General features: G+C 38.4%; 2 protein-coding genes across 5 annotated transcripts in view; one reads left to right on the top strand and one right to left on the bottom strand.

Annotated features, from left to right (window-relative positions):
• pde4ca (phosphodiesterase 4C, cAMP-specific a) overlaps positions 1-13,524 on the bottom strand; it is a 58,487-nt gene that overhangs the window by 44,537 nt on the left and 426 nt on the right. For 2 of the 4 annotated variants that reach the window (XM_075484143.1, XM_075484142.1), the window contains exon 1: positions 4,782-5,914. In XM_075484143.1, coding sequence (XP_075340258.1) covers positions 4,782-5,041 — 260 coding nt within the window. In that variant the 5' untranslated portion in view covers positions 5,042-5,914. Of the gene's footprint in view, positions 1-4,781; positions 5,915-9,612; positions 9,843-13,524 lie in introns of those variants that run through there. The other 2 variants (XM_075484141.1, XM_075484145.1) reach the window with 2 other exon arrangements.
• LOC142398654 (uncharacterized) lies at positions 1,501-2,538 on the top strand. The gene is given in 2 exon segments (XM_075482737.1): positions 1,501-1,512; positions 1,948-2,538. Coding segments are annotated over 2 exon segments (603 nt in total).

Below are 13,524 nucleotides of genomic sequence, written 5' to 3' on the forward strand. Positions count from 1 at the left end.
AGTACCTACTGAGCAGAGAACTCAGAGGACTTCTCTTTATTTAGTTTCAGAATCAGAATCAGAATCAGAAAAGGTTTTATTGCCACGTAATTTTTACATCACGAGGAATTTGGCCTGGTCTGTTTGGTGCCATAAAAACAAAAAATCTAATAATAATAAAATAAAGTAATAAATGTAAAAAATTAAAAAAATATCTATATATGTACAAAGTATTTGTAAGAAGAGTGCGTTAATGTAACGCACTCTGTAATGACAGAGAGACAGTACGTTAACATAAGTTTCTTAAGGTAATAGCCCCATAGCAAAACTAGGGAAAGGGAAAACTTTTAGTTTCAGCAGTTTAGGAGGAAAGCATTACTGTTAGCTTCGACCAAATACCCTTAATAAAGAGGTATGTCAAAATTGTTATGTTGAGGGACAATCAGAAATTGATACGGCAGGTATGGGAAACTAAACTATCTGTGCAAATCTTCTCTGACACATTCTGGTTAAAATTTTTTTTACTTAAAGCACTGAAAACTGATTTAATAACGATAGACTGTATATGAAAGAAAGACATAGTCACTGTGAAATATTAATCTGTTTTTGAAACAGCTGTTTAGAACATTTGAGTTTGACCTTTGGTCATCTTTATCATCAACTTGGGCTTTTTGTAAGCTGAAGTGACCATAAATTTGCAATTGGAAACCTGATTGGTCAAAAAATACATTTCCTTAAAGACTAACATCTAATCAATTGTAAAACTTTTTAAGAATGAACACCAGAACACTGATCACAATGACTGAGACAAGCCAATGAAAACAGCACTCAGATTATGCCCAACGACCAGCAAAAAGACACTTGACCTTCAAGCTGTTTGACCACCATGATAACAGAAACCTAAATTGGTGAAAAGCCGTTGTGCATTTAACTGTACCAAAAGATTCAGCATGAAATGGGGGTTTTCTTTGAAGAGTCAAAATAATTGCTTTATCTGACAGAGGCAACTATCCAGGCCCTGAAACATGAATTTGCAATGAAAAAACTTTTGCATTGTGGATGAAAGTTTTCATTTCATTATCAAATTTGTACAGAAAGAGAGTGACTTTACTTTTTTAAAGTTAAGCCAAATTTGTTTCAAATGATTCTTATTGGCATTTTGGTGGATGGCTTAATTAACAATTATAAAAGATCTATTAATCCTGAACCACAGAAGCAGAAGTCAAATGTTTTTTTCACAATAAATTGAGGGGAGTAAATTAAAAATTGTGATAAAAAAGCAAAATTGTGAACCTAGTACAACTTGGTCCACATGGAAGACTTATCATTAAAGCCTCATCGGTACAGAAAGTGCCAGTAGAGCAAAAACTTACAAAATAACCTGTTTGTAAACAAAGGTCTTTTTGTGAAAGAAATATTACCAGGAAGTAAACAAAAAAAAAAGGTTCTTGACTTGTCACGGCACACACTCAAAGCTCATCTGGGCCATTCAACTGGACCACTGTCCTTGTCCTAGTGAACATGCAGGGGAGCGTAACTGAGCTATTGACCATGCATGTAGTGCATCTGGAAAGCATTCACAGTGCTCCACTTTTTCCACAATATCCTATGTTACAGCCTTATTCCCAAAAAGATTCAATTAATCTTTTACATCAAAACCTTAAATAAATAAATAAATAAATAAAACATTTATATAAGTATTCACAGCGTTTGCCATGACCCTCAAAAGTGAGCTCAGGTGCATCCTGTTTCCACTGATCATCCTCAGAAGTTTCTACAACATGATTGCAGTCCAGCTGTGGTAAATTCAGTTGATTGGTCATAATTTGGAACAGCACACACTTTTCTATAAAAGGTCCCATAGTTGACAGTGCATGTCAGAGCACAAACCAAGACATGAAGTCCAAGGAATTGTCTGTAGACCTCTGAGACAGGATTGTATGGAAGAACAGATCTGGGGAAGGCTAGAGAAAAAAAGCTGCAGCATTGAAGATCCCAATGAGCACAGTGGCCTCCATCATCCGTAAATGAAAAAACTTTGGAACCACCAGCACTCTTCCTCGAGCTGGCCACGCGTCCACTCTGAGTGATCGGGGTAGAAGGGTCTTAGTCAGGGAGGTGACCAAGAACCAGATGGTCACTCTCACAGAGCACCAGCATTGCTCTGTGGAGAGAGGAGAACCTTCCAGAAGGAGAAGCATTTCTGTAGCACTCCACCGATCAGGCCTGTATGGTAGAGTGGCGAGACGGAAGCCACTCCTCAGTGAAAGGCCCATGACAGCCCGCCTGGAGTTTACCCAAAAGGCACCTGAAAGACTCTCAGACCATGAGAATGATCTGGTCTGATGAAACAAAGACTGAACTCTTTGGCCTGAATGCCAAACATCATGTCTGGAGGAAGCCAGGCACTGGTAATTACCTGGCTAATACCATCCCTACAGTGAAGCATGGTGGTGGCAGCATCATGCTATGGGGATGTTTTTCAGCAGCAGGAACTGGGAAACTAGTCAGGGTCAAGGTAAAGATGAATGCAGCAATGTACAGAGACATCCTCGATGATAATCTGCTTCAGAGACCCAAAGCACACAGACAAGATAACAAAGCAGTGGCTTCAGGACAACTCGACAATTTGAACATAATTGAACATCTCTGGAGAGAATTGAAAATGGCCGCGCACAGACGCTTCGCATCCAACCTGATGGAGCTTGAGAGGTTCTGCAAAGAAGAGTTTGGGAAACTGCCCAAAAATAGGTGCCAAGCTTGTAGCATCATACTCAAAAAGACTTGAAGCTGTAATTGCTGCCAAAGATGCTTCAACAAAGTATTGAGCAAACGCTGAGTATACTTACGTAAAAGTTTTATATTTATTTTTTGGGCTTTTATGCCTTTAATGGACAGGATAGTTGAAGAGAGACAGGAAGCAGGGGCAGAGAGAGGGGGAATGACATGCAGCAAAGGGCCGTCCGATACGTGACTCAAACCGGGGCCAGCTGCAGCGAGGACTGTAGCCTCTGTACATGGGGTGCCTGCTTAATCCACTACGCCACCGACTACCCCTTATTTTTTATTTCTAATAAATTGCAAAGGTTTCAAACAAACATGTTTCACTTTGTCATTTTGTGACATTGTGTGTAGAATTTTGAGGTGCAAGATGAATTGAATCTATTTGGGAATAAGTCTGTGACATAGGTGGAGCACTGTGAATACTTTCCGGATGCACTGTACCTCAAGCTGAGACGCTGTGAACTGTGTGAAGAAATGTTTAAGGCATTGCTACTTCTAACTGTCTCTGTGTACATGTAAGTATATACGGTAGAGTTCACTGCACAGACATCTTAAAGTTATTCAATAAATGATTATGTCAGATGAAGCTGTAGTTACAAAATTAGGATTTTACTCGAGCAGAGTGACAGTCCGAAAACGTAAAATCAATGGGGTCATTTTCAATCCCAATTTCGGATGCATTTAGCTGTCTCACAAATGACAGAAAAATAGGATAATAAGAGCTTCTTTGTAATTTGGTTGTATTAATATACACTTATGCTTTACTATTTTGACAAAAAGATGCAGGAGCAATTCAAAGCATAACTGCACTATATTTTTGTGTTAGTCTTAGATTTGAGAAGCTTCATTTATCACAGTTATGTTCAGTTTGTTCAATGTTTACATTGCAATTAATAGTGCAGTTATATTTGGACTAACAAAATGTTTTTGTTTTTTTTCTAGTGCCATGTATTGTGCTAATAAAAATACTGTGCACTGTGCTGGGAACTGCTCTGGAGCTCTTGAAGTGTGAAGGGGAAGGCTGCATAAGTTACTAAACATAACTGACAACACTTCACACCCCCTACAGAACATAGTGATTGAACAATGAAGTGTTTTCAATCTGTTGATTATCATTTTGGTGTGTGGGCATGTGTCTGCGTGCAAGCACAATCACGTGGGCTTAAAGGTGGAGAGGAGGGAGGACATTTTTTAAAAGTGCAAATGGAGGAGGGGTGTTACTTTATGGGTTTGTGTGTGTGTGTGCTGCATACAGCTCACTGTCCAACAGTGGATGATTGATTCCATCTTTTTATACATTCTATGTAACACCTTTAATACATATTTTAAAGCTCTATTGTACCTTGTAAATTGATCTCACTTTGTAGTATAATCAACTTTGTTATAATAGAATTAACTGAAACAAAAATACCTTTATTGTAAAACTGTGTATGTCCTATTCCTATGTACCACAGTAGGCTATTGTACAGTATTGTCTTTTCCCAGAGGTCTTTTTGCAACCACTGACACTGAAATCTAAAAAGCTCAGAGTAATACGCACCTCTTAACACAAATCACAAAATAACAAAGTGAAGCAGTAATGTAACGTTTTGGGTCAACAACTACCTTTTGCTGTCATTAAATGGAGTTGTGATATCCCATGAAACAGCTGTCATAAAAAAGACGTTTTTAGACTGCTTCATGAAATGAACCAAAGTGACTGAGAAAAACTAAGTGCTAAAGAAACCTCTCATCAAAAGTATCGCACTTGACTGTTCCTATTCAGTGACGTGTCCTAAAAGTGGTGGTCCAATAATAAGTTTGTTACAGAACAATCGGATAAGAATTTCACTCAATGTAAAAAGTGGGTCACAGGGGTCGTTCAACACCTCTGTTGTCTGATCTGAATTATTTACCAGAAGCAAGAGAAAGCACAAGAAAATTATCTGCACAGTCAGATTTGAATCTGAATAGTTATTCATTCAATGGAGCACAAAGCACTGTCAGGCTCGCCATCTTGGCCTGAGAGTGAAAGATACCTGGGCGTATGAGCCAGTGTGAAGCGGCGCCTCTGGAGGTTGATACTGCGGTTCATCAGCAGTTTTCTGAAGAGGAGTGGGGAGTTTCGAGGTGACCCACGGGGTGAATCCTTGGGCGAGATCTTTGGAGATCCTGCTGCTAAGCCTGCTTTGGACCTGGAAAGGAGCTGAATGATGGGAAGAGATCCATCTCGTTTCCATGACGTTTCATTGACTTCACACTGCTCTTCCTCAGAGCTCTCAGAGCACAGGTCACTCATAGTGAGCGGTGGATTGTCAGTTGTCGAGAAGTCACTCCTTTTGCTCCACACTTGTAACCCAGGATTAGTCTTTTATCCTTCTTTTTCTCTCTTAGAGGATTTTTTGTGGCATGACATATGACAGAGGTGCTTTATTTCCAATGGCAGTCTCTCTAAGTTTTCCAAATCCAGAAGAAGTTAGTGCCACAAATCCAGCCCTTCTTCACAGTTAAAACTACCACGGGTTTGTTTATAACTATTCTCAAGGTTACAGCAAGTTGCTTTAAAAATAAAAAAATAAAACAAAAATTTAAAAAGCAACTGCCCTATCAGATTATCTACTTTCATAGTAAACCTCTAAGATCCGTTGTCTTTCTTGTCTGTTTCCCAGTGATAAGTCCTGATAACTGCTGTGCTGAGAAATGGACTAAAACATGAGTGTTGATGTACTGCCCCTGCTTCCCTCCCCCAGGCTTTGTTTACATTACTGATATAGGCCTTCCCTCTCTCAAACTAAATATGGATGTCTGATTTACAGTGAAGGAAACCAAGACAGATCACCTCCTTGTGTTTCTCTTTTCCTCACTCCAACCCTCTGCCTTTCTCTTCCCTCCGTCACAATCTTACGGAACATATTGTTCATCAACTTCAAACTATGCTCCATAATTACTTCCTCCCTAAGTTCCTCTAGTGTATAAACATTGAGCCGTAGCCTGGCTCAGCCCTCCAGCTAACCTTCCTTACTCTCATTCCAACTGCAACTTTCACCTTCTTTATTTTCACTTGATCTTGGCACACTCAAGTTTTTTCTCTGCTTCCAGAGGTGCTACTTGTTGTTGAGTTGCACATTTCCTCATGCCTTTCACATGCTCTTAGTTCACCAGGAGTCACATGAACAGCCTTTGACTATAAAAAGCAGAGGTAGATAAAAGCTATAGAGAGCATGGGTGCTGTCACGATGGCGTTCTCTATCTGTGACCAGAGGCAACATCATTTTCACAACCCGCACCCTGACCCACCCCTCCTCCCTCTAGTATCTCTCTTTATCCCTAAAGAGTGAGAAAAGGTGCTCTGGTGACTCTGGACTTATAGCTTACACCAGTACTGTCACGGCAAACTGAAATAACCTAGGAAGCTGGAACATCTGACACAGGACTGCAAAACAGAGCAACTTTTACTTGGACAAAAACAAGTCGAGAAAGTTTAGAGCAGCTGTTGCCACAAAAGCATGTCTCTAAAGATTTAAGAGGGCAGTATAAAAACAGTCAGTGACTAAATATACGTACTCCGATTGATCTCTTTCATCACACAGTAGACATGACGTTCAGTGCTCGCCATCAAATTTGAATCATAATTCTCTGGAGGGTTATTAACTGTCACGAGATCTGCTGTCTTCACTGAGAATCTGCAATAAGAGGTTGCCGTCAAATATTAGAATTAAATAAACAATGTAGAGAAATGAATTCAAGAAACTTGAGCTTATCTTGTGAAAAAGGCTTCTGTGCTGTCTGATGCTGACTGATATTTCTGTATATAACGTGAAAATGTATTCATGTGAGGTGATGAGAAATATCGCCATGGTTGAGAAAGATTTCATTTTGACCCAATTGTTAGTTCAGTCTCAGTTCTCTTTCCTTTGTTTCCAGGAACTTTTTCAGTTCTTTATACTACCTGTCCAACACTACAGAGCACACTGGCAGAGCTCTGATGTGCTATATCTGTCCATCCAGTTGGTAAACAGAATAGAATGATTTTCATCTGGGAAATAAATAGATTTCTCAAGAGTTGATGGAAACCAAGTCCCAGCTAATAGAAGGGTGCGCATTAGATTTAAAGTCTCCATGAAATCAAATTTATTCTTTAGGTTTTTCTACGATATACCTTCTACTATACATAACTTTCACACCAACAATCAGGCCAACAGTGACAAAAAAAATATATATATATTATTCTCCTTTTATGACCAATTGCCAAAATGTGGACAATTCCTGATCAGGCTACAGGAAGTCATCAGTCAGATCTGGCTGTGTTTTTTTCTGAATTCTGTTATTACAGGAAACATGTAAACAGGCTGATACACAAAGCACTCCACTAGCAATGTCATGTTAACTTTTAACTTTTGTTGAGTGAGTGAGAATTCAGTGGAAAATTTCAGAAATGATTTTTTTTTTCTAATGCCCAACAGCAAAGATGCTCTTTTCCAAAGACTTCAACACATCTGAAGATAATCTTAGACCCCAAACCAATCCTGTCCCTGAAATGCATCATCATTCAAACGACATAGGCAGAGGGGAGGGCTTCAAAGTTCCAACTGAAGGGAGAACAGAGTGTATATTCCTGTGATGACATTTCAGCAGGTTCTAAATGGGGTCGCTAAAGTTCATTAAGACTTACCTCTGATGGGTCGCATGTAAGAGAGCAATAATTTCTAATTCATATGATATTGCATAAGACGTTAAGACTCACTGTATTACTTTCTGAAAACTTAGTGATCAAGTTACTCCCTAACATACAACTGCTGTCAACTCACAGTGCGTATAAAAGATTTATAAAGTAGCATATTTCATTAATTTGGTCAGGCCTACATTTAGATTCCTATGAGAAGGCTTTTTTATGTAAGACAAGGGACTATGTCTATTGATAGATAATGACTGTTTATTCTCTTATCTTTTTAGCCAGATGCCTCATGCAAGCTCACTGCCTCCAACTAATTCATATCCTGGGTTCATCTGGTGTAAAAGCAGCATGCTCACAGCTGTTGCTCTAAAAAAGCCTAATTCAAAGTTTACAAAACCAGAGGCCATGCTCTGATCAAAAGTCTGGAAATTTATAACAACATGAAGTGTGTGTCAGATGTGAGATGATATGGAAAGTCCATATTCCTGGTACCTCCCTGTATTTTCTACAAAACAAAGCAAAAACACATCCTGCATACATTACAAAGGAAGAAGAGGGTAAGAGACTGGAGTGGCTGGTTTGCAGTCCAATGGAGAATCCTTGGGAAATAGTGAGGCGAAAAAAGCGCCAACAATGACACAGTTCTGCTGCAGGAAGAATGGGGCAAAAGAAAGATAGAAACACTTCATGGGTTGGGATCCTGAATGCCAGAACATCTTTTAAGTCTCAGGAAAGGGAACAGCAACATTACAAAACAGTAAAACCTTTTTTGCCCCAACATTTTTGGAATATGTTGCAGGTTTGCAATGCAAAACTAATTGTATATATACAAATGAAGAAAAGTCAACAATACAAATCATATGGTCTGCATGAAAAACAAAATCTAAGAATCGTTGTTTTTTTATGCTTTTCTAAATTCTGAATGGGGAGCTTATGAGGGAGCTTTCAGGACATTCATGTTGACAAAATAGAACATGTTCCAAGCAAGAGAGGAGCACACAGCTGACAGGGGCAGGGGCCACATAGTTAGACTCATTTTCCACACTGTCTTCACTAATCTAGTGTGAACATCTATTTGAACATTGCACAATAATTATGTACTGGCTACGGTGCACCTACAGTATCAACTAATAGCAGCCTTCATCATGTGAATGTTTTAGAAGTTGTCAAAACTAGTTTGATGTTACCTTTGATATATGACATGTACAATAAAATAATTGAATTTATTATGAAATTTTCCGATTGAAATATTCTGTGGCTTTCAATGCTTCTCCATAAACAGTTTCTCTAGTACTCCATCAAAACCGCACGAGCAGCTTGTAAACAGGAGGGCACGTGGCCCTTTTCCCAAAGTAGGAGGAATCTGCAGGTAAACTGAATGAAAAATACCCACATTTTGAGCTTGACACACTTAATCTGCTTGCTAGTGTTTACATCATGTGTCTTTGAGTTACGTGCTATGTCTTTTTTGAAAATGATTGAGTCATTGTCAAAAGCCTGTTTAGTGAGTTCACTTTGGCTTGTGATCACATCGAGTCCAAGTTATTGTTCGTGCCAAACCCATTGAGCTGTTCCAAAATATCATGTTCACGAGAACTAGATGGACAACCTGAAAACATAACAAAGACAACACTATCTTCATTGCAGAGCACAGCCATATCTGGTCACGCCTGACAGGCACTACTTCTACGAACGTAATAAAACACGTCAGGCTGGATTCCCTAAACACACGAGGTAAAGACAATGGTGGTAGTGTACGCACATTCACACACGCACACAGACGCATGTACACATTGAGTGTAAAGAAGAGGGGCAAAAAACCTACAGATATATTTGCAGCAGCAGCAGCTTAAAAGTTGTATTGGCAACAGTAATAATGGCCTTGTTTGTCCTATGTCTTTTATAGCACTAATTGTTTAGCTTGAAGAGTAATGCCTTCAGTACCATCTTTGTTGAATCAAAACCTTAGGGTGCAAATAAACTTTTTCCAGAAAATATCTAGAAAATATCCATTAATCCAAGATCCATTAATCTTAAAAAAAGATGACCTTGTTTTTTGAGGAGAGAAAAAAGGAACTCCTGTGATGTTGTTTAAAATGTATTTAAACTCATGTATTTGGCTCATTTAAACATATGGTGGATATAAAAAAACATGAAAAGCATATCACTTAAAAGATTCCATGATCTTGACTCACTAGGCTCTTGATATGCAGCTTGTCAGGGTCCCAAGACTCCTGGAGTGTTTGATGGTGGGGGCTGCAGGGGGAGACTGGGTCCCATCCTTTGGTCTGTCCTGTGTGGAGGGTCTGCAGGAAAGCCTTGGCAGCTGCAGATTGCCTGTGAATAGCCTCTTCACAGCACGTCTTATTTCAGAGTCCTGGAGAGGCTCACCGCATAAGGCCGGCTCAGAAGAATCCCACTGTCTCTGGATGTGACATGATATGGGGAAGAGAATACGATGGAACTGAGGTGAGCTTTTCATGTGATCACTGTGTTTATATTTACTAGATCATATGTGTTATCCTGAAGAATCAAGGCTATGATAACATGAAGGCCACTCAAATGTATTTGCTTCTTAGAGAGAAAATCACTGACTATTTTGAGAGAAAAATAAAACATCTGCAATCATCTTTATTGTAGTACATTACATATTCTGAGGCGTTATTTTTTTCTCAATCAAACAATCAAACCCGATTTATATAGCACTTTTCATACAGTTCAAATTCAAAGTGCTTTCCAGAAATAAAAGTCCATTGTATCAGTCTCTCTCTCTCTGTCTCTCTTACACACACACACACACACACACATAATCATGTTGAGCCCACAATATAAAACTGAACTGAATTTAAAAACTGAACTGAGGCAGCGCTATCAGTGAGGAAGTAAAGTAGAGATGAAGTAAAAACATTGAATATATAAATACATTCAAATAAACTACAATCTTGACTAAAGCTCTTTCTGTACTGTGGTTAGAACGAAACCCAGACTGATACTTTTCATTTCTATTGTGAGAGGTTCAAAAGTCATGCAACTGGTTGAAAACAAGTTTTACTTCAAAATGATAAAATAAATTGGATATTGGCCAATAATTAATCAGTGAGGACGGATGAAAGTTATTTTTCTTCGGTAGCGGTTCCACCACAGCAGTCTTAACTGCTGTTAGAAAAACTCCCACTTGAAGAGAATAATTAACAATGCTCAGTATTTAACATTTAAAAAAATTTATAAGATGTTTTGAAAAACGTTGTTGGAAGGGGGTCTAAAAAGGCCGGGAGCTGGTATGGAAATCCCTTTGGAAAGCACTTCAACATCAACCAGGACAAACTTCTCCTCACATTAGTAACAGGGCTGTACGTAGTTAAAACTCATTAAAACTCAACAATGGTGCCGTGACACGAGGTTGGCAGGCTCGGAGGATGGCTTGAGGTGATTGGAGGGATGACTTTTTTCAGACAATTTGAGGCGCCAAAACTTAAGGAGAGCAGAAAACCCCTTAATGACTAAATGTGAAATTTCTGCATATTGGGTAACCTAAATGAAGTTGTCTGAATTGAGTTGTCCTCTGATCATGGTAAATCCAAGTGTTAATGTACTGTCTGATGTTTGCATTGAATGGTAACACGTCAAGTATAAACACATAGCCTCACACAGGGAAAGTGAATAAGTGTCCTGACAAGTAAATTCGAACAAATAAAAGACAAGATAAATTCATTTTATAAATGAATATCCCATTCGGGGAACTTGTCTTCAAAATTGAGATGTCGCCGTGCACGAATAGCTACGTGTAGCGTGGTAGTTTATAATTCCCGAAAAGGTACCGGGTCGACTAGACAAATAAAATTAGGGGAATTCCGACACGGAAGGGCTTCTCCCCTGACGAGAGTTGGGACGAAGGATTGAGGACTTCTGGGGTGCGAAGCAGTCTATAAATCCCGAAACTGAGTCGGGTTGACTGAACAAATTTAAACTGTAGGACACAGGGTCAGAATTTGGATTATTTTCGTGCAACTGTGGGGTGGTGATATTTTACTGCACATATCATGCAGATCTCAACTGGTTCTGTTTCAAAATATTGGGGTTGGTATAGATAAAAAGGGGGGAGAAAAAATGTATTTTTATGGTGTGAATATGTCACAAAAATTGAATGAAAGATGGAAGAAAATGGTCCCGAGGTGAGAAGAAAAACGAGGGACAGATAAATTGGACTGGAGAAATGCAGAAAAAAGAGTGTGAGAGTTTGTTCCACTGAGGCTGAGTGTGTGTGTTCAAAATGTTTTCAAAACAAACGAGAGAGTAAGAATCAAGCACATGCATGATACAGAAGGAAAAAGTTGATATATGATATATTTGATTACAAAGTTTATTGACAAAAGTTAATAATTTTTTTTCAGCATCAACGCACTAATAGAAGACCTATAAGAAAAAAAAATCAACAGATTTGGAGGCTTGACCTGAGGCCTGAAGTTACTAACTAAAGATCAGCTGTGCAGCAGCATTACAGGAAATAATGAATAATGAAAAGCTTCAAACGCTTTTTGAGCCATAATATTCCCAATTTAATTTTATAGTTGTTCTCTTTGTCATAAATGCGCACACCCTAAGATTGTCTTTTCTCAACCCTGCTCCCTTTTTTCTCTCATTCAGCCCTGAGAGTGAGAACAGTCCAAAACTATTTGTTTATCTACAGACTCTGAGTGATCATTGGCCTGAGTTTATAATGATATAATGATTATAATGGGGGTTTAGTTTTGTCTATTTTAACATGCATATGATTGGGAGAGACACCATGTCTCCGATGGTGGTTTATCGGTTTATGAATTGAAGATTATTGGGATTGCAGGACTTGTTGGTAGAATACTGAAAACATTTTCAGCTGTTTATGATGACAGGAATGGGATTATTGTAAACAGCGGAAGGTCTGTTTTGGTAAGAGGATGTATCAGCGTCTGAACTAGGGATAGAACAACAGTGACTTGGACCTAAAACATGAGCAGTATAGTGTATGTTTCAGTATTGCAAACAAAATGAATTGCCATGTATCACATTTCTAGCTAAGTAACAAAAATGAACTAAACACTACAACTTGCTCTGATGAAAACAGCGAGGCTCTCAGTCAGGTATTTTCATGCCATGTTTAAATGTCTTGCAATTATTTTCAGAGGTAATTCAAATTTCAATGTACACTCTGAGACAGACTTTTCCTGCACTTAAGATACTTTAACCATTCGTTAAATGACTCAGGAGAATTGATTTTTGTGTTTTTAAAACTGTAAATACATAACGAGTGGTACTATGTTCAATCAGTATTTAGTCATAATTTGGAACTGTAAAAATTCTAAAATGACAGACTTCTACTCTACATGTTTATTTCCACATTTGTAACAGCTTAAAGTGTAAATATTTAAGAGTAAGTAAGTTACAAAATTAGAAAGACTATCAGAAAAATGTAAAGAAAAAATCAAATGTAAGCTGCAAACAGGGCTGTTTTTGTGATGTTGCCATAAATGTACCAAGCCTCGCAAGAGCCTACTCAGGCATCATTTCTGAAAATTTTATCTGATTTCAGGTCCTGAGACCCACACACTATCACCTTGCACACAAAAGACAGTTCTTACAGGGAGATGCTTTTTGGGATTTAGCTCTCGGGGCATCTGTGTTTAAGGGATACAGATAAGAGTCTTTGTTTTCTCCTGCATCCCATGACTACTGCTCCATTTGCCTGGAAATTGCATCTTTCCATGTTCAACTGTCAGCACACTTGACAAGTTACTTTTTTAACTATTTCTGACCAGGATGACCATGACATAGAACTGTGTTAATTACCTTTATCACAGATTTAATTCATGAGTGGACATTTAGGATGAAAAATGACTGTGTCTTCCTGACAATGTTGGATCTTTATTATCATTATCATAACAAACAACGCACAATTAATCTTCTCTGCTACTGCTTGGTAATTGTAAAAGCGTAGAATATCAGACAAGAGTACTGCTTCATAATTCAAATAAACTACATAAGTAACTTTCCCATTTTGGTTTTTAGTTTGATAGCTAGCTTAAAATCAAACCTTTTTTGATCCCAGATAAAAAAAAAAAAGAAAATAAAAC

This window comes from Odontesthes bonariensis, chromosome 14 (genome assembly GCF_027942865.1).
Source record: "Odontesthes bonariensis isolate fOdoBon6 chromosome 14, fOdoBon6.hap1, whole genome shotgun sequence".
In the NCBI taxonomy this organism is placed as follows: domain Eukaryota; kingdom Metazoa; phylum Chordata; class Actinopteri; order Atheriniformes; family Atherinopsidae; genus Odontesthes; species Odontesthes bonariensis.